Genomic DNA, 27,915 nt, shown 5'->3' with positions numbered 1-27,915 from the left:
AGGGAGTAAAATCTGCAGTGTGACATGTCGGCCTTGTTTCTGATGCGGTTTGTTGAAAGACAACCAGACAGACCTCGTGAACGTGTGTGAACGAAGGGGCTGAAGCCGTTTGTGGTTGTGCAACAGTTTATTGTAGTTCTGACAATCAGCAGGTGAGGCAGTGGATGTGAAAGTCTATTTGATCCAAAGAGGCTCGTCTGCCTGAACGTCTTCACAGAAGCTGTGTCCACGAGCGAGGGCTCGAATGTTGGGCAGTTCTTTGCTGGTGTTCCTCAGGGTTGACCAAGAGTGGGCGGAGTCACTGCGGCGGCAGAGGGATCCCCCGTGGATCGGTGACCTGCCCCTCCTGCAGGTTCTTCACCAGCTGGGCCAGCCAGCGCTTGGTGGTGGCGTCGTCCTTCAGCACCTGTGCGAAGGTCGTGTCTTTGAGCTGGTCGGGGAGGCACTGGCGCAGAGCTTCTCTGGCTCTGCGCGGGAAACACAAACACGTCAGCGATGGAGGTCGTGGAGCCACTTTTCCTCGTTTTAAACGTACCTGGAGTTGTCGGACAGCCGTAGGTAGCAGCGCACCACGTGCTTCAGCAGCCGGGCCGACGGCTCTTTGGACAGCTGAAGCACCATCTTACCCTGGAGAACAAAGACGCTGATCAGACGCCAAACATTCACGATGAACTCCGTTTCGTTACCACACCAGAGACTCACAAGGATCATAGCGACGTGGGAGAAGCGCTCATAGGTCTGACAGATGTACGCCAACCCCGTGTCGTCCAGGAGAATCTTTTGGAGTATGAAAGTTGCAACCTAAAAAAAAAAGAAGTGAGGCTACATTCAGTCCAAACTGGGGCTTTGATTCATTCAAGGGATTCCATGACTCATTTTTACATCAGGTAACAGCACCGTTTTAGACAGCTCGCTGCCAGATTCCATGATCCGAAGGCATAAGGGAATTATCTCCGTCGTCAACAGGAAGTTGATCACTTCCTGCTCGTCGGTTTTCACCAGCGCACCTGGGGAGGGACCAAGAGACCAGTGAGATCTTGAATGAATTCCTCAACATGTGTCTGGCTGCTCACATCGAGTCCACGTCTGACCTATGACTCCTAAGCTGGTGAGGCGGAGGTACTCAAACGGCCGTGTTTTGCTGACTGTGTGGAGGAACGGGTAGAGGAACAGTGGGATGTGTGCAGCCAGGAAGGCCGACCTGTGGTGGACAGAAGCTTTTAGTCGCGGTGGATGAACATCTGACTTCAGCGCAGTAGAGGTTTGTGAACGCTTTCAAACATTACCTCGTCTCTGAATGTGAGGCTACACACTGGAGGAGCGCCAGGGCGTTACACACTCTGTTGGACTGGTGCGCTGTCAGGGTGGGGGGGTTGATCGATGGATAGATGTTGACGATTTCCTAGTAGAGACAATCATGAATGTCCAGATAAGTTGAATTGTTTGGGGAGAAAACGGTGTGAGGAGCGTGGAGCCGGACCTGCAGCAGAGCCGCGATGGTGCCACAGGAGTGCCACAGCATGGGGGCCAGGTCAGGGACCGACTCCCTCTTCTTGCTGAGCTCCAGCAGGGCGTTCTCCCTGGTCTCCGGGCTGGACAGCTCGTTGATCCACTGGTAGATCTTCTCCCGGTCCACCTGGGCCATAGCTGTGGTCACCGCCTGGGCGTGGAGGACCTGCGCCGCCTGCTCTCTCTGGAACACATTATTCCGCATTATTCCGGCAATTGTTGCAGTTTGCATGAAAATAAGTAAAAAAATAGACTAAAAAAGACTCTGTTCAGGTTCGATGGTGCTGAAGCATGCTAGTAAACTGATATATGGCGCGAAAAGCAGCCGCAGGTGCGGACAGGTGAGACGCTCCGGGTTGACAAAACCTTCAATTTGCGTATATATATTTTTTTAAAATATCGACTATAAAGATTAAAAAGACGTAAACTCACCATGAGAGATAAAATCATTTCGATAGTGACTTTGTAGTTTAACTCAGTCATGTGACCAGCAGGACGCGCACAATCTAAAGCTAGCGTGTTTTCATTTAGCCGAGCTAACACTGACAGGCTAGCTCACACCGGCTAGTTTTTATTAGCTAGTTTTAATTAAATTAAATAAATTTACTCACCGCTCCCGTCGTCAACATCCCACCTCTTAATCTTAATTAAGGCCTAATTATTAAAACTCATGTGTTTAAAGCTGTGTTATTCTGTAAAACACAGATACTATCAGGGCTGTATTACCTTTCATGACATTTTAGCAGCATTTGCGTCACTTCCGGTCTATCAATAACTAGAACAAAAACTTCCGGGTTATTATTTTCAAGTTAAAAGAGCGAGCAAAGGAACAACTTCATTTTCCAGAGCTGGTACACTTGAGTTTTGTGATTTTTAACCTGACTAAAATTTAAAAACACAAAGCATTTTATTATTATATAATATATATATTATATAATATTACATATATATAACTACATAATATATATACAGTATATATAATTGTAATAATATATTATTTATAACTAATCTGGATCATTTCACTCTTATAGTAACAAGTCTCCAATAATAATAAAAATAACCATCAAACAAATGTACAGTATGTCATTTTTATTCAACGTTTTTTTTTACAGAAGCGTAATACTAATACAAGTACAAAGTGGAACTGCCATGGGAGTTCAGTCATCCATTACCAAGAGCCTTTTGTATTTATACAGACTGTTGATTCTTTAAAATAAAATACAAGTCCTTTAAAATAAAATTTAAGTCTTTACAAATATAGAAGTCTTTTTTCTTCTTCTTGTATTCAAATGTCACATTCAACAGTAAAGAGCTTGACATTTTTGGACTTTGCCAAGCATTATTAGGACAGTTATTTTCAATACATATTAGTTTGAAGTAATAGTTACTGTTATCATTACAGTTCACATTAATTCACATTCAATTCAAGGCTTGTATCACAGAGGAATAAAATTTAACCTAAAGAAAGGGTTCTTGAGGTCCAGGACGTTTCCAGATCTGAACCCTGATTGGTCGACGGTGGCTGTGATGTGGATGTCGTAGCTTTTCCTGGAATGAGAAATGAGAGGCTGCATTTTGATCGTGTTCTCCTCCCGCTCAGACTTCAGAGGACGCCTTTAGAAGAATTCACCTGTTGTTCGCCACCAGCAGGACCGTCCCAGAGAGAGTCTGTCCCAGTTTGGCAAAGAGTGGCGTCTGAAGCAAACATCTGACCTGGTACCAGCGGGTCAGGGGCTCAGTGGGGGCCGTGGAGAGCCACACTGTCGACCTGCAGACACAGCAGGGTCGGATATAAGACATCAGTCTCATGCCGATCTCAGGTACAGATTCCTGGAATCATCTCAGACTAGAGGTCAAAGGTGAGCCCCTTACTTGGAGCCTGAGTAGGCCACGTCGAACCAGAAGGCGAGTCCGTGGATCAGGCCCGACTGCAGCAGAGTGAACACAAAAGGGATCTCCATCCTACAAGACATGTTTCATTTGTGGTCACTCTAAAGTCTATTCCCATCGATTTGTCTCACAGGTTCTGGATCATCATAAATCCATCGTTACTAGTGTCTAACCTGAGTAGATCTGCTTCTGTGGCCTCCATGAAGTCGATGCAGTGTTTGACAGACCTGGCCATCAGGATCTGCACATCGAATGTGTCCTAAAAAAAGACAAAAGTCATTTTACACCTTTATAGCAGCAGAATAACAGCATCTAAACCAAACCTTCATGTTATAACTGGGATTTTACAGTGGAGGGTTTTTTTTAATTCCTGAGTCATGTCTGTCAGGCAGCAGGGTTTTTACAGCTGATCACTGGTATGCACCTCAAAGGTCAAATGAAGAAGGCCAACGTAAGCCCTGTTAAACCACACACAGCCGACACACACCTCCTGTCTGGCCACACACACTGACTCCTACCACGATTGGCTGCTTGTAGAACTCGTCCACCGCAGGGCTGTGAAGGGAGCTCAGGTTAACACCGTAGAAGCTCCTCTGCTGCCTGCAGGAAACAAACACAAATCACCTGACCCGAAGCAACCCAACCAATCAGGAGAGGCTGACCTGTGAAGGTCAAGAAGACAGACTGATTCTTCTTCTTGTGCTTTACTCCATCACATCCGCTGCAGGGCGATAGCGTTGGCGCTAATAAGTCAGGTCGTGGGTTCTTTCCCACGGGTTTGTTGGTGAACACCACCTGTTTATGGTTTACCTTCATTCCTCAGGGGCGACTGAGCCTGACCCCCACACGGCGATGGAGCAGCGAAGGCCACAGACCATAGCAACACGCACATTCATGCAGGTATCCGGTACACAAGCGTGTTCGCACACATTCGTCCACTTTGGAACATCTTGAGATCTCCGAGGACAAACAGGTCAAACTCAAGGCCCCCGGGGGCCAAATGGGGCCCGCGAGGACATAACCGGTCAGTGTAAACTAGTTTAAACCCATCTTCAGTGGTTTAATGCTGTCTTTTTGTTCTCTGTTGAAGCTCTCTCATGTTTGCAGATTAAAAAGTTCCCCCAAACTTTCCACCAGCTTTGGATGGAACTCTTTTCTTTTTTTAGGCCTCAATTCTGTGAAAACAATAAATTTCCTGACAGGAAATCTGTAAAACACTGAGCCGTAGGAGGATCATCAGAACATCCCATCAGTCAGAGACGGGATTCAGGACCGGACCGAACCGGGGGCTTTACACCCAGTCGGAGTCATGGCTGACTGAGAGCCAGTGTGTGTGTGCGTGTGTGTGTGTGTGTGTGTGTGTGTGTAACAGGCGGAGGAAAGAAAGGGAGGCAGTGTGTTTGAGTCCTCATGCATGGCGGTGTGTGTGTGTGTGTGTGAGTGTGTGAGACCAGAAACTAGCTCGGGCGTAGTGTTCGAAGTAGAGCTGCTCGTCGCTGAAGGGCGCCAGATGGATATCACCACGGGACGGGAACATGTGACCTGCAGGACAGAACCCCCCCCAAGATGTTCAGTCACACGGAAATAACCAGGAAGAAGGACCAGGCCCTTCAGTCCAGGTCCACACAGTGAAATCATGGTGGTGAAACAGTCTTCCAGCTTGGTTCATCTTCTTCTCTCATTTGGCCTCAGCCAGAAATGTGTGTGAGGCTATTAAATCTAGAATTAGTGAACTCTCTCGTCTAAAGTATTGTTTGGATTTTGTTAGTATTATATTAATATTAACTTTATAGATATGCACGTATCCCTTCCTCCAGGAAACACCCACTTGCGTCTCTGCAAACCTTCCCCACCCACCGTTTGGTTTGAGCCATTTTCGGGCGTGTAAGAAGCTCCCCATGAGCCTATCATTGAGCAGCAGGTATCCCATTGGCTCAGAGACGATGACGTCCACCAGGTCTGGACAGCTGACCTCCTCCACCTCCCCCTCCAGGACCCGGATCTGCTCCGACAGGTTGTTACTCTGGACCAGGATCTAGACAGGAACCAGATGATCTAGTAAAAATCAGGTGTTCCCTGATGTGCTCACTATTAGCACCTCTCAGGTTGTTTCTTACAGAATAATCCAGGACGACTCTTTCCAGCGTGCATCAATCCAATGTGTTGACTTTAGGTTCATTCTTCAATCATTTATCATTCATTTTCATGAAACATTGATTGAAATCCATCTCAAATCCATTGGTTGAATAAAACATCGCTCGATTTAAATCGATTATTTTACTCAACGTCACAGAAACGAGGATCTGCAGCTGAGGCCCGTCCAGCATCTCCCAGCAGCCCCCATCCTGCTGAACTCTGGGCCAGATGCTGCTGCAACCCATTAACTCCCCAGAATGCCACGCTCTGCATGTGATGTATGCACACACACTGTGTGTGTGTGTGTGTGTGTGTGTGTGTGCTGTGGTTTCTCGTCTCTCCCTCCCAAAGCCAACACGCATGACGTTACTTTGCACACGGCTACACGTTCAAACAACAGTTTTTATCAGTTTTTAGACGTGTGGATGTAAATATGGGGGTGGGGGTGGGGGGGTACCTGTGTGTACCGGGACATGGGGCTGGACTCCACAGCGTAAACCCGTCTGGCCCCCGCCTGGACGGCAAAGAAAGACAGAATCCCAGAACCACAACAGACATCCAGAACCACCTCCAGAGACGGGGAGACAAGGAGAACACAGACGCTCATATTAGAGGCTCCACACAGTGAGGAGGACGCCAGATACATGGGGTCATGTGACTTCATCCAAAAAAAGAAGCCATCAGTGTAATGAATTGTGGGATATCGTGTAGCTTTGGCTCACTATTTGGCAGCTGACGCCCACCTGGGCTCTCACCTTGTCTCTGAAGTCCACCTCATTGGCTAAGAAGGCCCTCTGGTAGGTGGTGATCCTCAGGATGTCCTGGAGCAAGGTCTGCTGCTGGGACAGACAGCTCACCTCACATCCTGGACGTTGCCATGACGACGTTGGGTCCCTCTCAGCATCCGTGTCCTCATCCCTTCTCCTCAGACGCTGCTGGAACCTCCTCATGTCTGGAGAGCAGAAGATGAGGAGATGTTTCCAGCTGACCTCTGACTCCTGATGACGACCCCCGTGAACGTCTACCAACCAGCTGGGGTTCTGAACTGCAACAGAAGACTTGTGTTGCCCACGGCGACCAGGAAGGACTGTCCTCCAACCTGGCAAAAGTCCATCTCCTTGGAAACGGTGAACTGGAAGACTGATGCTCTGTGGGCTGGAAGCAGATCGACGGGTTCTAGTGTCATCAGGACAGGAGTGTGTGTGTGTGTGTGTGTGTGTGTGTGTGTGTGTGTGTGTGTGTGTGTGTGTGTGTGTGTGTGTGTGTGTGTGTGTGTGTGTGTGTGTGTGTGCTCACCATTGCACACCACCAGCTGCTGCTCCCCCCGTTCTGTTCTGAGCAGCAGACTGAGCTCCTGATCTGCTGCCTGTCTGCAGACTCTGACCTCCTGTAGGAGACAAGGGGGGTTAGATGTTAGATGTTCTCCACGATGTTCCAGACAAGGTCAAATAAACCTGTGGTTCAGCTAAAGCAGGAAGTAATCTGATTACTTTAGTATACACATCAAGCAGTAAGTTAGATTGCTGATCTCTAAATGTCTGGTCCAGAATATCACGAAGGAGAACCTCCATCGTTACCTCCTCACGCGTCTCCACGTTCTCCTCCTCCTGCAGCCTGAAGACCCTGACGGGGAACACCGGAGACTCCTCGCTCCTCTCCTCCATTCTGCTGTGTGACAACAAAGAAAGTCGAGGAGCGAGCAGAGAGGAGGGGATGGAGGAAAGGGGAGGAGATGCAGGACGGATTCCAGCAGAAGAGGGAGAGAAGCAGGAGGAACTGGGAGAACGTTCCTCTGGAACCAGGAGGGGCAGAATGATTTAAAACGAGGTGAAGTCTGTTGGAGATATGTCTGACAACTGAACAAATAAGATAAATAAAAATAAAATAAACACTTTATAATCAATCTACAGTATTTAGGATTTATTTTGTACAAAACCTGTGAGTCTCCTCCTGGAATGAACCAAAGATTGTGAGGAGTTGGACCAGAATCACGTGACCTAGAACACTCAACCTCATGCTGGCATCAAGAGGTCTCTTCAGACGTGGTCACTACCCCTACCCCCTACCCCCTTCTTCTCCTCCTTTCAGCTTTTCCCTTCAGGGGTCTCCACAGCCAATCAGTGTCCTCCATCTAAACCTGTCTTCTGCATCCTCTTCTCTCACACCAACTACCTTCATGTCCTCTTTCACTACATCCATAAACCTCCTCTTTGGTCTTCCTCTAGGCCAGGGGTCGGCAACCTTAAAGGTTCAAAGAGCCAAATTGAACCAAAAAAACTAAAATCAAACCTGTCGGGAGCCGCAAAAAATTATACGCTTTATACGAAGGCAACACAAGCTCTAAGTGTCTATATTAGCTACATTAGCCTACTATCAAATTGATTAACTAGTCATAGTTAATGCATGATGAGATTCATTATTTTCCATGCATGCATTATTTTCCATGTTTACATACCTGCACAACAGCCTGTCTGTTCACTAGCGATCACATCACATGACTCCTCACGTTTAATTGATAATGCAGGAGTTGCGTCTTCTTTCCTTCACTGTCTTTGCAGAGAGAAGCAGGTCTAACTTTCTGTATTGTTTTGTTTTCATTATTTTAATGAGTCCTCCGTGTAATCACCATCTATTAGAGGTATAATCGGGGGGACTGTGTGTGTTGGAACCACCTTATCCTCAGCGGTAACTCCGGTCAGAGAGCAGGCACCACACAGGGAACAGCTGATTTCTGGCATTTAATTAGTAACTTGCAGCATGACAGACCATAATTTCATGAACAACTCTGTTTTGTAGTTCACCGGCGCTTCTCTGGTCCCGATTTCACCCCCTACCAGAAAAACCTGCCCCGCAGACAGGCCATACATACATAATATTACACATAATAAGGCTGAACAAACCCAAACAGGAACACACTTTTCTGGATTAATGATAATAACTACAGTATTAACATCGCTATTATTAACAGTCAATTAGCAGCCGGCATGGCTGGAGCCATTCACGTGACCAGACCAGACCAGCCTCACTAGCACAGCTAGCACGCTTAGCGTGGCTAACACGACCAGCCTCACTAGCACAGCTAGCACGATTAGCGTGGCTAGCGCAATTAGGACGGCTAACACGATTAGCGCGACTTTCAATTCCCGTCTAATCTGTGTGAACTCATATACAGACGTACCTCGGTACTCGACCATAATCCGTTCTGAGGTGGTGGTCGAGCACCGATTTGTTCGAACACCAAAACCAATTTTCCCATAAGAAATAATGGAAAGTATTTTAATCCGTTCTTACCATTAAGAAAAATACCTAAAATATTATAAGAACGTGTATCTAAACAACAATGAATACGTAAATGTGCACAAGGAGTACATGATAAAGATAAAGCATTATAAACCATTTTGTATAATTTACTTTACGTTTTAGAGAGCGGTTGATGGCACTAGCGTCATCATGGAAGGGGAATCCCCTTCCATGATGACGCTAGGTAACGCGCCTCCAGGGGTTTTCTCCCTTCTCTCTCTCTTCCGTGGAGGTGAATCTGGCTGGGCAGTAGCCTTCCTCTATTCTTTAAGAAGGAACCTGTCCATTGTCAGTTGCTTCTGCTTCAAGATAGTGGAAATCGTTGACTTTGCCATTTCGTACTGCGAAGCGAGGTCGGACACTCGTACACCACTTTCATATTTTGCTGTAGGTTCCGTACGTCTTTGTGTAGGTAATTTGCGTACGTCTTACTCCGCTGGCGGTCTGAGTCGAACTGACGCTTACCCGCTGGTCGAGGAGCGCGGCCGAGGAGCGCGTTCGGGTCGACTCGGCTAGTTGAGTACCGAAAATTTGTTCGGGGTCCAATGCATTTTCTACTATTCTACTATTCTACTATTTTCTTCTATTTTTTGGTCGAGCACCGATTTGGTCGAGTATAGAGGCGGTCGAGTACAGAGGTATTACTGTATATGCTGAATGGCCGCAGCGCTGCTTCCTTTATTAAATAGAATGTGGAATCCTCGCAACTCTCTCTCAACCTGACGCGGTCTGGCAGCCCTCCAGGACAGAGTGGTAGAGCTGAGGGCAAGGAGTAGACCCGGGTAGACCTGCCCTCAGGTGGCCAGAGATACCGGGAGTCTCACCCGATTGGTCAGGATTCATGTCACATCACTCACCACCCGCCCACTGTGCTGCCAACCAATCACCACTGCTTTCTAAAGCCAGGGCAACAACTGCCTAGGACCACACAGTGTATCTGAGCTGTACTAAAAGGAGCCTGACTAAATTTTTAAACAACACGATAACTATGATAATGTAATAAAGCGTAGGAAATTTACAACAATAAGTTTTATTTTTTTAAAGATTTTTAGCTATAAGTAGAATATCTATTTTTTTCTGTTAAGTATTATTTTTTTATTTTGTGATAAATATCCAGGGAGCCGCAAGGGAGGCACCAAAGAGCCGCATGCGGCTCCAGAGCCGCAGGTTGCAGACCCCTGCTCTAGGCCTCCTGCCTGACAGTTCAAAACTCAGCATCCTTCTACCAATATATTCACTATCTCTCCTCTGGACATGTCAAAACCATCTCAGTCTGGCCTCTCTGACTTTATCTCCAAAACCTCTAACATGTGCTGTCCCTCTGATGTACTCATTCCTGATCCTATCCTTCCTGGTCACTCCCAGAGAGAACCTCAGCATCTTCATCTCTGCTACCTCCAGCTCTGTCTCCTGTCTTTTCCTCAGTGACACTGTCTCTAGACCAAACAACATCGCTGGTCTCACCACAGTTTTGTACACCTTTCCTTTCATTTTAGCTGAAACTCTTCTATCACACATCACACCTGACACTTTCCTCCACCCGTTCCATCCTGCCTGTACACGCTTCTTCACCTCTTTTCCACACTCTCCATTGCTCTGGACTGTTGACCCTGAGTACTTAAAATCCTCCACCTTCTTGATCTCTTCTCCCTGTAACCTCACTCTTCCACTTGGGTCCCTCTCATTCACACACATGTACTCTGTCTTACTGCGGCTAACCTTCATTCCTCTCCTTTCCAGGACAAACCTCCACCTCTCTAGCTTCTCCTCCACCTCTTCCCTGCTCTCACTGCAGATCACAATGTCATCTGCAAACATCATAGTCCATGGAGATTCCTGTCTAACCTCGTCTGTCAGCCTGTCCATCACCATAGCAACAAGAAGGGGCTCAGAGCTGATCCCTAATGCAGTCCCACCTCCACCTTGAACTCCTCTGTCACACCTACACACACCTCACCACTGTCTTACAGTCCTCATACATGTCCTGCACCGCTCTAACATACTTCTCTGCCACTCCAGACTTCCTCATACAATACCACAGTTCCTCTCTGGGGACCCTGTCATCAGCTTTCTCCAGATCTACAAAAATACAATGCAGCTCCCTCTGGCCTTCTCTGTACTTCACTATCAACATCCTCAGAGCAAATACTGCATCTGTAGTACTCTTTTTTGGCATGAAACCATACTGCTGCTCAAAATGTTCACTTCTGCCCTTAGTCTAGCTTCCACTACTCTCTCCCATAACTTCATTGTATGGCTCATCAGCTTTATTCCTCTGTAGTTGCCACAACTCTGCACATCTCCCTTGTTCTTAAAAATGGGCACCAGCACACTTCTCCTCCATTCCTCAGGCATCTTCTCACTATCTAAGATCCTGTTGAACAACCCAGTCAGAAACTCTACCGCCACCTCTCCTAGACACTTCCATACCTCTACAGGTATATCATCAGGACCGACTGCCTTTCCACTCTTCATCCTCTTCAGTGCCCTCCTCACTTCATCCTGACTAATCTTTGCTACTTCCTGGTCCACAACAGTCACCTCTTCTAGTCTTTCTTCTCTCTCATTTTCCACATTCATCAACTCTTCAAAGTAGTCTTTCCATCTTCCCATCACACTACTGGCACCTGTCAATAGACTTCCATCCCTATCCTTAATCACCCTAACCTGCTGCACGTCCTTCCCATCTCTGTCTCTCTGTCTTGCCAACCGGTATAGATCAGTCTCTCCCTCCTTACTGTCCAACCTAGCATACAAGTCATCATAAGCTTCTTGTTTGGCCTTTGCTACCTCTACCTTCACCTTACGCTGCATCTCCCTGTACTCCTGTCTACTCTCCTCAGTCCTCTCAGTGTCCCACTTCTTCTTAGCTAACCTCTTTCTCTGTATACACTCCTGTACCTCCTCATTCCACCACCAAGTCTCCTGATCTACTTTCCTTCCAGATGACACACCAAGTACTCTCCTACCTGTCTCCCTGATCACATTAGCTGTAGTTGTCCAGTCATCTGGAAGCACCTCCTGACCACCCAGAGCCTTTCTTAACTCCTTCCTAAAAGTCATGCAACACTCTTCCTTTTTCAGCTTCCACCATTCCGTCTTCTGCTCTGCCTTTGTCCTCTTCATCTTCCTCACCACCAGAGTCATCCTACACACCACCATCCTATGCTGTTTGGCTACACTCTCACCTACCACTACTTTACAGTCACTGATCTCTTTCAGGTTACACCGTCTACACAAGATGTAGTCTACCTGTGTGCTCCTACCTCCACTCTTATAGGTCACCCTATGTTCCTGCCTCTTCTGGAAGAAAGTATTCACTACAGCCATTTCCATCCTTTTTGCAAAGTCAACTACCATCTGTCCTTCTGCGTTCCTCTCCTGGATACCAAACCTGCCCATCACCTCCTCATCACCTCTGTTTCCTGCACCAACATGTCCATTGAAGTCTGAACCAATGACAACTCTCTCACTTCTAGGCATGCTCTGCATCACTTCATCAAAGTCCGACCAGAATTTCTCCTTCTCCTCCAGCTCACATCCTACCTGTGGAGCATACCCACTAACAACATTGAACATCACACCTTCTATTTCTAGCTTCAGACTCATCACTCTATCTGCACGTCCTTCCCATCTCTATCTCTCTGTCTTGCCAACCTGTATAGAACTAATTAACTAACTAAATAACTAAATAAAATACATCTTAGTCACTCCAGCCTCCAGTTTATATCAGTGCAATTTAGAGGCTGCTATCAAGACCACCTAATCCAAAGCACACAGCAAGTGTCAGTCTGTGTGTTTAACAATCCTTTAATTATTAATTTAGAAAAGAATGAGTGCTTTCAGACATACCATTATGAACATGTAATTCTTCCGGTGACCACACGGTGGCAGCATTTCCTAAGTAAAGCCATCAGACGCGCCGCCTCCGGTTTTCCAGCGCTGCTTGTGACGTCAAACAACTGATGAAAGTTCAGCTATTAAAAGAAAAAACCCCCAAACAAAACAAATTTTAAAGGGGCGGAACTGATGATTTAAGCAAAAAAAAAGTTCCAGAATACACTTCTGTGTCACGTGATCCGATTCCACCCTGAAGGACAGGAAATGAATCATCCCGATGAATGATTAGAATAAAGAATTCAATGCGTTGATTTAGAATGAGATGAACCACTGATTGTTCTCCCCCTTTAACTTGTGGAGAACAATCTAGTAATTAGGGTTTCACTGTTTACAGCATCTGACTCCAGCCACCCCCCCACCCCCCACCCCCAAGCCTTCTCCCTCTCCTCCCTCTTCCCTCCCCATGTGTCATTTTTCTGCTCCCTTCTCCTCAGGCAGCAGCAGTCAGCCTTCATCTCTCCCTGCCGTCCTCCTCCTCTCCTCTCAGGCTGGATTCTCTCCTCTTCAGCGATGGATGGAGTTTATCACCCGACAGACACAGAGACGTCTTAAAGGGTGAGTGAGCTTCAGTTAAAGTTAGGATTAAATAATCTAAAAATGTATTAAAAAAAAACTCGTTACGTGTACATGTCAGCTTTAACAACTGTTGATCGCAAGGTTTTATTACTAGAACTCAGTCAAAATGTACAAATGAGCATCACTTTTCATGTTTTGACAGAAGCATTTTTAATTTAAAAGACAAAAAATGTTTTACAAAAGAAGTTTACAGAATCAAGCTACTGGGATTTTACGCAATTTAATTGTTTATTTTGTCTTTACCAGAATATTTTTCATTTGGTATTTACTTACTTATTTATTACGACAATTTAAATTTTTATAAAGTGACACCCTCTTCTCTTCACTCACATTATAATTGAGCTTTTTTTGATTTGGAACAAAAAGCTCACTTTAAAAGTTTCTACAAATAAGCTTCACTACCAAACGTGACAATAATCTACTCAGTTTAATCTGAAATCCGACGCCTCCTTTCTTTTCACTCAATCCAACACGACGTTTGAAAAGTTATTGTCTGCAATGTTCAAGTAGAAACTGAAAATATTAAATATAATTAATTTTCATATTCACGAGGAAGTGAAGCATCTTGGATGTAAGCTATAAAATAAATAAACATAAAAAAGAGCTGGTGTAAAGTAGACCTACAGGGAACTGATTATCATAATTATTAATTATTTATTCATCAGTGTTAATGTCTCTTCATTTTGGTGTTTAGCTTTATGACTAAACTATTTTAAAGGTATGACAGATATAAAAACACACGGAGACTTAGAGGAAAATTAAACACTATAAAAGAAAACGTCACTTATCGCTTCCAAAAGTTTTTATGTCTGTGAAATATGGCAACCTTTTGTAAAGACAATAAAATCAGAGTTTTATGTTCCTTTGACTTTGACCACAGCCCCTACCATCAGGTCCTCGCGTGAGGTTGGAACAAAGAACTTGAAGTAAATAATCTTCTGTGGTCGTTCGTTCAAAAGTTTGGTTCTCTGAAGCCACAAATAATTCCTTCTTGAAAATAACATAATAATTACTTATTGTTCACTGACCCATTATCATAAATCATAACGAAATAATTGCCAATTATTTCAGAGTCCTTGAGTCGAGCGGCTCGTTTTCACCGACACTTCATCTGTTCATGTTACAACCCAGATGGCACCAGGAGCAGGAGACGGCGTGATGGAGCCGTTTACAATCATACGTGATCACGAGTAGACATGTTTAGTCCTGTAACGTCATATCTAAATCATAAGTAAACATTTAAGACTATATCTTCATATTTAATCGTACATATTCAAAAAGTAGACATATTTAGTCTTATATGGTCATATCTTATACATAATCATTGGTAAACCTATTTAGTCTGATAGTAATTATAAGAATATAAGATTCTAAATTATACTACTTGCATGTTATATCATATCATACGTAGTCATATAGTATCATATACAGTTGTATATAATTATGTATAATATATTTCTGTGGTGTACTATTTCATCATATAGTCTTAAAGTGCCATAAATTATTGTATCTTAATAATGTAAAGATATTTATAGCTGTATGATTGTATATAATTATGTATAATCATATATAATTAAATATAGTTGTGTATAATCGTATAGTAATTTATAATCACATTTAGTGATATTAAATCATATGTGATCATCCATCCATCTTCTTGTAGACGACACGACCATAATTGTCTCGTCTTCAGCTGCTGCCCCGCCCTGTGGGCCGTGGATCTGCCTACCCCCCCCCCCCCGGCAAACCCAGCGCATCGCAGGGACATGTATGATCATATGTAATCATACATCTCTGTATCTTATATGATTATATATGGTCATACATAGTTGCAGATCATCATGTTTAGTCATTTCTAGTCATTTACAATCCATAGAAAGTGTGTTCAGACGTATAAAATAAAACCACATTAATGTTGATGAATCACCTGAGTTAAAGGTAATGCTAACCTTTATCAACATTTATGTTTCTTTCATGACTTCTAATTTTTTTGTTTTATGAGTTAGAGTTTACATGAAACAATATTTAAATGTTAAAATGCAGCTACCTGTCAGAGCCAATAGGACACGCCCACACGGCTCAGGTGGCTCAGGGTCAGGTGACATCAGAGAGAATAGTGAGGTAATAGTGAGGTAATAGTGTGATGATTGTGAGTCCATGGGCTCTAAACAGGGTCCTTAGGGCCCAGGAACAGGAACACACACACACACACACACACACACACACACACACACACACACACACACACACACACACACACACACACACACACACACACACACACACACACACACCTGCTATCCATCACAATCTGAACGTCCCATCCAGCGGTTTAATCAGACCAGCTGCAGCCGTTTGGTCATGTGACACTGTGATGAGGGTTACATAGTGTATAAGCTCTCATCACGGTACAGATGCTATGATGTCATAGTGATGATGCGTTTTGTAGAGTCATGTTTGACATGTGTTTGCAGACCATTCACCTCCGTTAAAGACAGAACGGCTGAGTTCCATTTATGGGGTCAGGGTGTACACTTCCTGTCACGATGTCATGTGCGTCCTGTTATTGACACGGCAAACACACTCAGACTTCAGTGACATTCTGTGTGTGTGTGTGTGTGTGTGTGTGTGTGTGTGTGTGTGTGTGTGTGTGTGACACATGTGCAGACAGCAGTGTCGCAGCATTCCAGACATGTTGCTGTCGTAGGCTCGTCTCTAAACAGGATGCTCCACGTGCCTGTGGACAGTCGGAGCCCCACTTGATGGGCCCCGATGGGTCCCAGATGCGTCCGACTCATCTGATGTGGTCGTCTGCACCTCTGCAGCGACAGGACGGGGCGACCATCACGGCTCCCCGCTGTCAGCGCTGCTTTAGCACGAAACGTGTGTGTGTGTGTGTGTGTGTGTGTGTGTGTGTGTCAGCGGGACGACTCAAAGATCCAAATAATAAATTGGATCTGCCAGATTTGGTTCCAGACCCAGGAACCACAGGGTCACAGGGTTCCGACTTTGATTTTGGATAAGGCTTCAATTAAGGGGACCCCAGCGGATGGTATTCTCTGTGGGAGTCGCTTACCCATCATGCTTTGCTCTCTAGAACCTGTTCCCGCTATTTCTAAAAGCCTTGTCTTCTTGTTTTCAGCTCCGTTCGCTGCTCCTGCTGCAGGGTTTGAGGATATGGAGCAGTACAGAGGTGCCGGTGGGGGGTCCGAGAGCCCCGCCCTGAGGGACAGCGTCAGCCCAGAGGAGAGAGAGGACAGCCCCACCCCCGGTGGCCCGCCGCCCTGCACGTCAGCCCGTGTGGAGGTTAACGGCAGCCCGGCACCGCAAAGCAGACAGAACGCCACCTCACTGGGACAACCTGAAGGTGGAGTCTGACACCTGCACTTCACCCTCCACAACAGCAGAGGGAGCTTCCTTCTCTACTATGAGCGTAAAAGTAGTAGCTGCTGTGATATTAATGGCGTACTATTCTGATGAACGTGATCACACAGACAGGGACCAAACTGGGCTTCGTCTGCAGGTCTGCTGGATAAGGCGGGGCTGGGGGGGGGGGGCGGAGCTTCTGCTCCTCCACATCAGGAGGAGCCAGCGTTAAACCGCGTTAAGACCCAATGAAGTGTCACATGACCATCCTGCAGCAGATGTTAGCTTTACGTCCTGAAGACGGTTGAACTCGGTGCCAAAAAAACATCCTGGAAGCGTTACCGTAGAGACGCCGCCAAAAGTCACGGGACACGTGTTTGTCCTTGTAGGCTGCCCTGTGTCCGTGTTCTGGATGATGCCATACGCTCCACTGTGCCGATGTGTGTGCAGCAATTCAAGCTAAAACGTTGGCGTTTTTAGCTAGCTTATCAAGTATACGCAGATGATGTTTGTGTTTATGGTGTACCCCCTCCCCCATTGAACGGTGGAGCAGCATTTGTTCTCTAAAGCAGAAACACTCCAGCACAGATGCCCATTATTCTCTCATGCAAACATCACAGTAGTGTTGTAACAGTACACACACACACACACACACACACACACACACACACACACACACACACACACACACACACACACACACAGTGCGGTGGCTTATTGGCCAATAGCGTGCCTGATGCTGCTGTGGGTTGGCTCTTGCTGATTTGCTGCTGCCTCATCAGCTGATTAATCAGCAGTTCCTGTGGGACCACCAGTGTCCTGGGCGGGCGTTTGGTTCTCGCCCAGGTGGAGGTTGGGCATCACTAAGTGATGTCATGTTAACAGTTGTGGAAAGCCTTATCTTTGTGGTTTTAGATGAGTTGTGAACACCGGCAGATGTACAGTCGGACACCGACTCACATTCCTGCTCCAGCAGCTGGTGTTCAGCCGCAGACCACCGAGCTGGCAGCAGCTGCAAACAACATGGAAGAAACACAGAACATGTCAGAACAAACAGGAGATGCAGAAAAAGAGAGTGGTAGACCCTCCTAAAACTGGTGGTCCCAGTCAGACACCCACTATCTCCTCCTGTGACCGTCTGTCCATCCACCAGGTCTGATGATCCCCGTCTACTGTGTGGTGGAACACGAGGAGATGGGAGTGGCCGGCGACTTTGACGGCCACGGCGACCGCCACGCCGAGTTTGTCCTCGTTCGCAAAGACGTCCTCTTCACCCGGCTGGTGGAGACGGCACTGGTGGCGCTGGGATACTCCCATAGCTCAGCTGCACAGGCAAGTGGTAAGTAGAGTCTGAATGTGTGTTTAAGACCAGTTTAACTCCAGTCTCATTAAATGAATGGGTGTAATCTGATTACCACACCCTTCTACACACTGCATCGGAGTCACCCCTCGTTGTTTCCTCCGAGAGGTCCCTTCCTCTGATTCCAGAGGTTTAAGTACAGACTATCGGCATGACAACCTCGTGTTATATATACATTACAACGACAGTCTAGCACTGACAGATCTGTAATTTCAGTCTGCATTCAAGAAACACCCTAAGAAAACAAATATCAGGCAAACTTTCTCCCAGACTGAAGTTTCAAACTCTAAAATCTCAACATTTGAACAATTTTCATCAAAATTAAACAGATCAAACCTCCTCCTGGGGAGGGCATTTAATTCTCCCTGTGGCACACCTTTGTGGTCCAAACAAATCTGGAAAAAGAGCTTACCTCAACAAGAGCCTGGCGCCCTCTGCTGGTAGGAGGCCTGCAGGCGCAGATTTTTATCACTCAGTCAACAATATCTCAAACCTTGAGGATCGGTAGGAATTACCATCTTGTTTAAGTCCATCCTTTCCCTTTGTGACACACTAACGGGGAATGTTTGAGTCTGTCGCCATTTTGTTTGGTTGATGAGTAATTAATTATTTCCAGCTGGAGGAGAATAAAGTATGGCTGCTTTCAGAGGACACACGGGTACAAAGAGTAGATTAAAAGGAAGCAAAAATATTTGGATTCTGCCTTCTCCATCATTATATCTCTTGATGTGATCCAGCCCCCCCCGCCCCCCCACACTGACACCCCCCACCACCAGCATGATGGTTGGACTTAACACTCGGTCTGTATCGGTAGGTTTCAGACTGACACCACATCGTTTGGAGATCAAAACAAGAATGCAGACGACATCTAGTCACCCATGAAACAAGAGTCTTCTCTCTCTCTCTCTCTCACACACACACACACACACACACACACACACACACACACACACCAGTGGTTTGACATTCCTGGTGTGTCCCGTAAACACAGGGTGCTGTAACCGAGAGGCTCACGCCCTGCGACCCCCCCTCGCCTCGCCCGTTGGGTTCGGTTTTTGTTCGAGACACAGGCCTTTTCATTTCAAATAAATAATTTCTGGCTGGAGTCATGCATTTTTCCTCCAGTGTGGTCAAGACCAAAATTATACAGAAACTCTTCTATTTTCTTCTGCCATAGCATTGCACTTAGCACAACTGTGGCTGCTCTGGTATTTTTAAACTCTTAATGGGAGCAGGGTTTGTCCTTAATGAACTACATAACGGCCCACGATTCAGAAGCTGCGTCGTGGAGTCTTTACTGCTCTGGAGGTTTAAGGGAATTTCTGAGGAAATGAAGCTAACTTTAATAATGCCGTGTTTTTGGAGAGCTTTGCGTTGACAAATACCATTTCTTGAACTTCCAGGCCACAAAAACAAACAATTTAGTCTGTAAATTCCCATCAGTTGACATATCATAGCAGCAACGATCATCAAGAGAGACTAAAGGAAGTAAAAGTTTATTTCAGATGATCTGTGATCGATAGTCTGTCCAAAGATCCTTCAGGAGGATGATGATCCGTCTGACCTGAGCAGCACCAACACAAATAACCCCATGGAGTCCCAACTGTGGTGGTGGTGGTGGCTGATGACTCTGCTGAGACTACAGGTGCAGAGACAGTGGACGTGTCATTGTACCGTTGTGATTGGCTCATGTGCATTGTTTATATACCATTGATAAAGATACTGGTATATATAATAAAGACTGACATGTGTGAGAGATGAGAATCAACCCAGTCCGACTAGAACATTGCTAAAATTAGAACAATTTAAAAGGTCCAGAACAAGTTGTTCTACCACATTCTTGTCATCTTGTTTCTTCTGTGTTCCTGTTGTGTTTCTACCATGTTCTTGTCATGTTTCTTTCACGTTCCTGTCATCATGCTTCCGTGCTGCTTTGTCGTTCTTCGTCCAGGCATCATTAAAGTGGGCCGCTGGAAGCCGATGCCCATCCACTACCTGACGGACGCTCCTGAGGCCACGGTGGCCGACATGCTCCTGGACGTTTACCACATGGTGACTCTGTGGATCCGTCTGCACAGGTCAGCAGTGTGTGTTTGTGTGTTTCCATGTGCTGGTTTGTTTAGCATTTACTGCTTTCAAATGGGATTGTGTATGTAACCTCTAGATTATTATTGAGTGTACACACTGTTGAGGCTGATTTTTGTGTGGTCCACTGATCGTGCAGACAGTTGGGGGTGGACTGAAGGAGTCAGACTCCAGGGGATGGAAAGTAGATTAATCCAGCTGTGGTAAATGATACTTATAAAGTTTAGTCTGTGTCATGATGATTGTATTTCCTGTTACTGGCTGACACAATGGGAAGGGAGAAGGAAAATAATTTACCTTTGAAACACTCAGTTGATGACAACCTCAACCTAAACCAGATGCAGGTGAAACACGAGCGCCGTGTCACCAGCAGTGAATGCTTTGGACAAACATGCAGTATTTACCTCTTTGGAGCTGGTTTCACCGCTGTGGCGGCGCCTTCGCGTTACTTTACGTTTATAACGACCAGCTTTGTGTGTGTGAGCAGCTTCGTGAGACTGGAGGAGCTGCCGTCGGAGAAATGGAGCTACTCCACCGTCAGGAAGGCCCTCAGGGAGCTGCTACGAGAAACCAACCAGAACACACTGGCCAAGGAGTGTCCCCTCTCTCAGGTAACGTCCACCAGGGGGGCAGAGGGGAAATTCATCCAGTGACTTTTTGGACAAAATGGGGCAAACGTGACAGTATTGGGTTGTGAGAGTAAGAGATTGGGACAACGGCTTGATGGCGTCCACCTTCATTCCTCTTTTCTCACCCGTCTCTCCTCCCGTCAGAGCATGATGTCAGCCATCCTGAGCAGCTCCTATTACGCCAGCATTTCCACCTCAAAGTGCCAGGAGTTTGGACGCTGGTACAAGAGATACAAATGCATTAAAGGTGACTCAAACGCTTTTCCCTCGGAATGACGTCCAACAGTTCAATTGCTCTTGGGCAAGGCATTACAACCTGATATGTATTTCCAGAGTCAAACTATTGTGGTGCATATAAATAGAAGCTTAATAGTAATGTGGTTCCATTTGGGGCGGGGGTGGGGGGTGGGGGGGACACCGCTGATTAAATTCGATGGCTTATTAAATTCCCCCCTCTTTAAAGTTTGTGCTCAGCTGTTTAGCTTGGCTTCATGTACCTACCCTGACAGGCCATCTAAACATGACTCACCTGTGACCAGGTTGCTTTGAAAACGATCCAGTGTGTACAGACCGTCCATCAGCTCATGGTGGACCTGCTTTGCATTAATGTCACGGTTAATTCTTGTGACAAAGCTAAATGTTGGTGACCTCTAATGGAAACCAGCGCTAGCCCCAAAGGAAGCACTCTCTGTACTTATCGCACAAACTGAAGGCCTCCCCAACCTCACTTCGACTTTCATTTTCGTAATAGTCTTTAACGTCTCCACTAAAGCCAGCAGGAGGGTAATGAGAAGCAGATTTCTGTGGAGGCGAGCAGGGCCTGAAAAATCCAGGAAAAACCCAAACTTGTATCTACTTCACTGATGTAAACAGAACATTCTGAAATGGATTTGTCCTTCAGGTGAACACATGGAGAAGATGTGGACACTGGACCAGTCAGACGTCAAAGGTAGGACAGTCTCATTGACCAACGGGTTGGGGAAGCCATGTTTGATAGGTTGGATAAACAAATGGAAGAGATTTGATTGGTAGAAACACTGGGATTAAAGAGTTATTGGCTTGAACTCCAAGAGACATTAGATCAGATTAAACTATATTGGATTGGACTGGATTGGATTAGGCTAAACAAATATATCTTCATTTGAACTGTTCTCACTTGTGTGTGTGTGTGTGTGTGTGTGTGTGTGTGTGTGTGTGTGTGTGTGTGTGTGTGTGTGTGTGTGTGTGTGTGTGTGTGTGTGTGTGTGTGTTGTAACAGTGGAGAGGGAGTTGGACTTTAGCATCCTTAGCCAGCGTCCTCTGTCTCTCTTACCCCCCCTGGGCAGTCCTGGATCTCTGTCCCTGAAGAGTGCCTCTCACACCTCCACCCAGAGTCTCTGCATGCCCCACCCCACCGCCCAGCGCCACCCCAGCCCCCCACTCCGCTCCCCGGCTCCATCTCTGGCGGGTCGCAGCGCGATACTGTCCCCTCAGATTGTGCGACAGCAGCTCGCCATGGCTCACCTCATCAACCAGCAGCTAGCCGTTAGCCGCCTGCTCACCCACCAGCACCCGCAGGGAGTCAACCAGCAGTTCCTCAACCACCCGCCGGTCTTACGAATCTGCAAGGGCTCCGGCGCCGCGACGGAGGTCAGCCTCAGCTGCTTGGGGGCCGAAGTGTCGTTTGACATCTACCAGCAGGTCAGGAACGAGCTGAAGAGGGCCAGCGTGTCCCAGGCCGTGTTCGCCCGCGTGGCCTTCAACCGCACACAGGTAACCCGACACGCCAAGACGTCCTCGTCTAAGAGACGGAATGACCCCCAGCCCCCCGGATTCACCGTGTGTTTGGCCGTAGGGGCTGCTGTCGGAGATCCTCCGTAAGGAGGAGGACCCCCGCGCCGCCTCGCAGTCGCTGCTGGTCAACCTGAAGGCCATGCAGAGCTTCTTGAACCTGCCAGAGGGGGAGCGAGACCGCATCTACCAGGAGGAGAGAGAACGGAGCACCACCAGCAACCACAACCACCCCGGCAACATGGCCCCCAACACACACAGACACACACAGGTATGATACACTTAATTATGGAATTTTTAAAAGTGATTTATGTATTGAACCATACTTTAAGATACCTGTCGAACAAAGTATTCAGGTTACATCCTGTTGTGGTAATCATTTACTCCCTATCGCTAATCAATGGTACTTAAATAGTGACTACATTGATTCATTCTGTCCTCTGTCTTCACAGTTATGGTTTAATCAAAAGCAGATAATGAAATTCATCACCGTATTTATTAGTTTAGTTTAAACCACTTATAACCATACTCATTACTTTTTTAACCGTACATATTAGATTAGATTAGATTAGATTAGATTCAACTTTATTGTCATTACACATGTACAAGTACAATGTAACGAAATGCAGTTTGGCATTTAACCAGAAGTGCAATTAGGGCTTTTCCAAAAGTGTCATTTTAATTGAATTAAAAATTAAATTGAAAAGATCGTTTTGGAAAAGCCCTAATTGCCTAAAATTCATGCAGTTATTCTCATCCTCCAACAAAGAGTTTATCAATCAAGCCTTGTTCAATTTAAGAAATTATGTATATTTTTAGGAAGTAACTCTTTCCCTGTATTCGTATTCTATTCTTTAATAGTAATTTATGTCTAAACTTTTTATCTTCTCATTGTGCCATAGGGGTCACACGTGTGCCATAAACACTTATGCTTTTGTAACAAACATCCCAAACACTTTGTAAGTTCTTGTACCTCTATCGGGGTCTCATGTGGGAAATAAAGGCATTGTCATTGACACACACACACACACACACACACACACACACACACACACACACACACACACACACACACACACACACACACACACACACACACACACACACACACCTTCACACTGACTTTAATGTTTAAACCTCTGCTCCCAGACTAAATGTGTGGTAACCGGTCCGGAGCTGCCGCTGAGGCTGGACTCACTGGTGAACATCACCGCAGGCATCTATGAGGACATCCAGCAGGAGATGAAGAGGGCCAAGGTGTCCCAGGCTCTGTTCGCCAAGGTGGCAGCCAACAAGAGTCAGGTGGGTCTAAACGTGATCCCACCACAGTAATACAACCCTACAGCTACAGGAAGTGATGTCATCGACCAGAATGTAACTTGATGAATGGGATTTAAATAGAGAGGAGATGCATCCAAGAAGAAGAAAGAAAGACGGAGACAAACGGTGATGAAGATCACCACATTGTTACCGATCACTTCCAGGCTGACGGCTCCACATAAACACCAGCTGGTGGCAGATCCTGGGTCAGCCGAGCACAGATAATCCAATCACACACTCAGACACTCGCTGCTCCCCTCAGACGACGTCTTCTGCTCCAACAGTGAAGCTCCGCCTTGAACAGGTGGAGTAGAAGAAGCCATCATGATGGCGTCCGTTGGGTTCCTGAGTAGCGCAGCATCGATCCCAACAAACACATCAGTACATCCAATAATTCACCTCGACCTCAGCTGGGGAATGCTTCAGGATCCCTCAGCAGGATGTCTGCTAAAAAGATGCTTAGCAGAGATAGTCCGGTCTTCCTTGGGCCGACCCTCTGCCTCTCAGACGAGGCCTGACCGTCTTCTCCTCCACGTCTCTTCCAGGGTTGGCTGTGTGAGCTGCTCAGGTGGAAAGAAAGCCCGAGCCCGGAGAACCGGACCCTGTGGGAGAACCTGTGCACCATCAGGAGGTTCCTGGGGCTACCGCAGGCCGACAGGGACCAGGTGTACGAGGAGGAGTCCAGGCAGCAGCACAGCGAGCGTCTGCACTCCGTCCTGCACGTCCCAGACCAGCAGGTTTGATGAAGACACCCAGAAGACTTCTGTCCAACATTCTACATGTGAAAACCCCCTTATCATGCTCCCGTCCCATAAGCCATTGCAAACAGAAGCGGTGCATGCCCAGCCCACACATTTCCCTCCAAACGCTCCTCCATCCCACCCTCTCCTCAAACCAAAACGCTCCCCGTCTGGCCCCAACCTCAATATTATTCACAGGGTACCCTGTCATTATTCAAGCAGAGAAAAAGGAATTGCCGTCCTCCTGATTCGGGTCCTTTAATTTTGATGGGCCACAGATTTATAGTGTTGTTCCTGTGTTTGGGTGTGCTGGTCACCCCACCCTGTGAATCAGCTCGAGCGTCGTGGTTGTTTGTGTGATGAAGCTCTTTAGGCTTAATGTTGGAAGCCGGTCGGTCACACATCTCACACACACACACACACACACACACACACACACACACACACACACACACACACACACACACACACACACACACACACACCCATCTCTCCCTAAAGCGAATCAGATCTGATGACCACACACACCAGAAGTCTTCAAATGTTCCTTCACTGACATTTCCCATTTGGTGAAAGTACAGCGATAAAAGACCTGCTCCAAAACGAGAGATTTTGTTCCATTTATCAACTATTTTGTTGTAAAATTCAATTAGCTCGTTATTCTCAGAGTTAAACCCATATATAAGTGAATAAAGATGCTTTCTCAAGTAATTTGGGGTAAATGATGTAGAAAAAAACCCCAACTTTTCACATTGGAGCTAAATTTTCTTTGACAAATGTCCTTCAGGATTTAGTTGTCATGAATTACCGTTTGAACACCTCAGATTTAAGTACAGCAGACATGGTAAATACAGTATTTCATTGTTATTTCTGAGGATCAGCTGCTCCTGATGATGTTTAAAATGTTTGAACTTTTACTCTTCTCTGTGTTTCCCATCAGCCAGTGCACAGACAGTCTCTCCCACCTCTGACCGCCCCATCTCCACTCCACGAAACCCCTCAGCCAATCCCATTGCACAGCTCCGAGGACCGGATCCAGCGTGGGGGGAGCCCTGGGCTCGTAGGGGTCGGACCAAAGAAGGCCCGCTCGCGGACGCGGATCTCCCTGGAGGCTCTGGGGATCCTGCAGAGCTTCATCGGCGACGTGGGGCTCTACCCCGACCAGGAGGCCATCCACACCCTGTCCGCCCAGCTGGACCTGCCCAAGCACACCATCATCAAGTTCTTCCAGAACCAGCGATACAACGTCAAGCACCACAGCCAATCCAGGGAGCCCCTCCCCGGGGAAGAGGACAGGGACAGCTCCAGCCCCAGCGAGGCAGACCTGGGGGAACGGCGAGGCGAGGAGGGCTTCTCCGTTTCCGAGGAGTCCAGCGAGGAGGTGTTGAGTACAGAGATGAGACACGGCGAACAAAGAGATGTGGAAATGGAGACAGACAAAGAGGGGGATGATGGGAAAGCGTCAGGAGTGGCGACGTCCTCCCTGTCCCCCTACAGCAGCCTGGACAGCCCCCGCTCTGCAGAGCAGCAAAGATGACGCCCAGAAACCAGTCAGAGACAACCGAGGAGAACGGCAGATGGAAGATGAGGCCTCCATCGGCCTGCGAAGCCAAGGTCACCGTTACCAGGGCGACGGCCACGGCGTGTTCACGTCGGAAGGACACGAGTTAGACCGGAAAGGGACGCCTGGTGTCCACCATCAGAGACGGCGGTGGCTTCTGTTGGAGGACTTTCATATCAAACAAACTGGGACGGCAACACTGCGCCAAAAACATCTTCATCTTTATCGTTTCTTCTCCCGCAGCTCAGCTGATTAACGTTTGTCACGTCTGAACGGACATCTTCAGTCACCAGAATAATGTAGAACACCTATTTAAACAAATACATATGACTTATATGCATGGACAGGGGAGGTGGGCTAAACTGTCTGCGACATAAAAATAGCGTTTCTGTTTATTTAAGTACAGTTTAGTTGATTATGTTTACAGGTGACGTGTTGAGTCAGGACGAGGTCGGCTTCACTGGAGGAGTCACTGGAAGTCTAAACGTACAAACCTCAATCCAGAGCAGTGGGCACACTAAACTTTATCAAAAGCATTCAACAATATTTGGATTAAATTCCATTCATTTAAAGACAAAAACTAACAATCGAATCAAGTATTTTCAGTAACGATCCACACCTTCTGGGTCAGAAGGTCCTCAGACCTGTTTGTACCCTTTTGCATTAAGAGAGTCTTCACAGATGTGCAGGTCAGCCTCTGGCATCAGTGCCCCCCAGCCCCCTCCCTCACTATTTCAGATGGACTTTCTTTCACTCCACTTAAACTTTTCAGTATACGCCTCAGAAAACAGAAACAAAGGAATTCGAAGACATCTCCTAGAAGCAGGTTGTAGTTGGATGCGTTGAACGGTATTAAGATAGCCGTTTTATTTTGGTACCATGTAAATATGTCGGAGGAGATCCCTGCATCGACTGATCACACGGTCATATTTATTACCAACTTTACACTTACTGAAATCTGAGTATTATTGTTCGATTTTTTTGTTTCTGTTATTTTTTTGTTAGAACAAGTATTTGAAAATGTGACTGAGATGAGCCAGCCTGAAGACGTCTGAACTCAGTAGATGGTTTAATGTTTGACAGACCGGCTTCTTTATGGGCTGTTTCTAAATCAGACTGGAAGAGGATGGACCCAGTGTTTGTGCATTTACAATCTATTTAATAATTCGACAATCATCTCTGTCCAGGGTGACGTATCTATGATTGGTTCAGACATGTTCCATCATTATTCTACAATTCTGTTGTGACCAGGACAAGAACGCCTGATAAAATACTTCCAATCCATTCTGTGTGTGGAGTTTGACTCATGTTCAGAGCAGCTGGACCCTGGATTCATGGGGGGGGGGGGTTCCAACCAACGGCGGCCCGCGTTAGGCTTTGTAATCCAAACGTGTTTAAACTAATTTTACAAAATAAATGAGGTTGTAAAATCATTTTTACAAAAACCCTTGCATATGTTTCTTTACTGCCTGTTAAAGACCAAAAACGTGGTCGTGTCGCTGCTGCTGGTGAAGTTCTGGGTTCTCAAGCCGAGTTCCTGCATCTGCTTCAGCACTTTTTTTTTTAGGGGGGGGGGGTGCTGGTGGTGGGACCTGTGAAATACTTTGGTAGACCGTAAGTCTATAAAACCAGTTCCCACCCTCGTCTGGGCCAGTAACCACACAACACTATGGGCCGTCCATCCAGGATCACACACACACACACACACACACACACGGTTTAAAGCGCTCTGAGCCATCAGGGTGACGCTGGTGACGGATCTGCTCGCCGATG

At 46.5% G+C, this 27,915-nt stretch overlaps 3 protein-coding genes across 6 annotated transcripts; 1 reads left to right on the top strand and 2 right to left on the bottom strand.

Moving 5' to 3' along the window:
• Nucleotides 1-116: 116 nt before the first annotated feature.
• cnot9 (CCR4-NOT transcription complex subunit 9) lies at nt 117-2,267 on the bottom strand. Of its 2 annotated transcripts, none has more exons than XM_068309522.1 (8): nt 2,121-2,267; nt 1,481-1,693; nt 1,287-1,402; nt 1,092-1,201; nt 883-1,007; nt 703-801; nt 536-627; nt 117-467 (listed from the first exon to the last, which is right to left on the bottom strand). In XM_068309522.1, the coding sequence occupies exons 1-8, from the start codon at nt 2,136-2,138 to the stop codon at nt 299-301; spliced, it is 942 nt and encodes a 313-aa protein (XP_068165623.1). In that variant the 5' UTR covers nt 2,139-2,267; the 3' UTR covers nt 117-298. The 2 variants fall into 2 exon arrangements, with proteins under 2 accessions (XP_068165623.1, XP_068165624.1); XM_068309523.1 differs by having other exon boundaries at nt 898-1,007.
• Nucleotides 2,268-2,591: 324 nt separating this feature from the next.
• On the bottom strand, nt 2,592-7,326 carry carm1l (coactivator-associated arginine methyltransferase 1, like). 2 transcript variants are annotated; one of them, XM_068309457.1, is made up of 12 exons: nt 7,113-7,326; nt 6,832-6,922; nt 6,565-6,690; nt 6,291-6,487; nt 5,993-6,049; nt 5,257-5,434; nt 4,851-4,941; nt 3,918-3,999; nt 3,573-3,658; nt 3,382-3,471; nt 3,140-3,277; nt 2,592-3,057 (listed from the first exon to the last, which is right to left on the bottom strand). In XM_068309457.1, the coding sequence occupies exons 1-12, from the start codon at nt 7,197-7,199 to the stop codon at nt 2,946-2,948; spliced, it is 1,335 nt and encodes a 444-aa protein (XP_068165558.1). In that variant the 5' UTR covers nt 7,200-7,326; the 3' UTR covers nt 2,592-2,945. The 2 variants fall into 2 exon arrangements, with proteins under 2 accessions (XP_068165558.1, XP_068165557.1); XM_068309456.1 differs by having other exon boundaries at nt 5,993-6,103; nt 7,113-7,322.
• Nucleotides 7,327-13,169: 5,843 nt separating this feature from the next.
• LOC137591387 (DNA-binding protein SATB2-like) lies at nt 13,170-27,426 on the top strand. 2 transcript variants are annotated; one of them, XM_068309340.1, is made up of 12 exons: nt 13,170-13,290; nt 16,454-16,678; nt 17,831-18,016; nt 19,989-20,115; nt 20,610-20,733; nt 20,896-20,998; nt 21,653-21,700; nt 22,010-22,503; nt 22,586-22,792; nt 23,671-23,823; nt 24,387-24,578; nt 25,522-27,426. In XM_068309340.1, the coding sequence occupies exons 2-12, from the start codon at nt 16,489-16,491 to the stop codon at nt 26,116-26,118; spliced, it is 2,421 nt and encodes an 806-aa protein (XP_068165441.1). In that variant the 5' UTR covers nt 13,170-13,290; nt 16,454-16,488; the 3' UTR covers nt 26,119-27,426. The 2 variants fall into 2 exon arrangements, with proteins under 2 accessions (XP_068165441.1, XP_068165442.1); XM_068309341.1 differs by lacking the exon at nt 24,387-24,578.
• Nucleotides 27,427-27,915: the final 489 nt, after the last annotated feature.

The sequence above is a fragment of the Antennarius striatus genome, chromosome 24 (genome assembly GCF_040054535.1).
Source record: "Antennarius striatus isolate MH-2024 chromosome 24, ASM4005453v1, whole genome shotgun sequence".
NCBI classification, from domain to species: domain Eukaryota; kingdom Metazoa; phylum Chordata; class Actinopteri; order Lophiiformes; family Antennariidae; genus Antennarius; species Antennarius striatus.
This window is presented reverse-complemented; position numbering and strand designations above follow the sequence as displayed.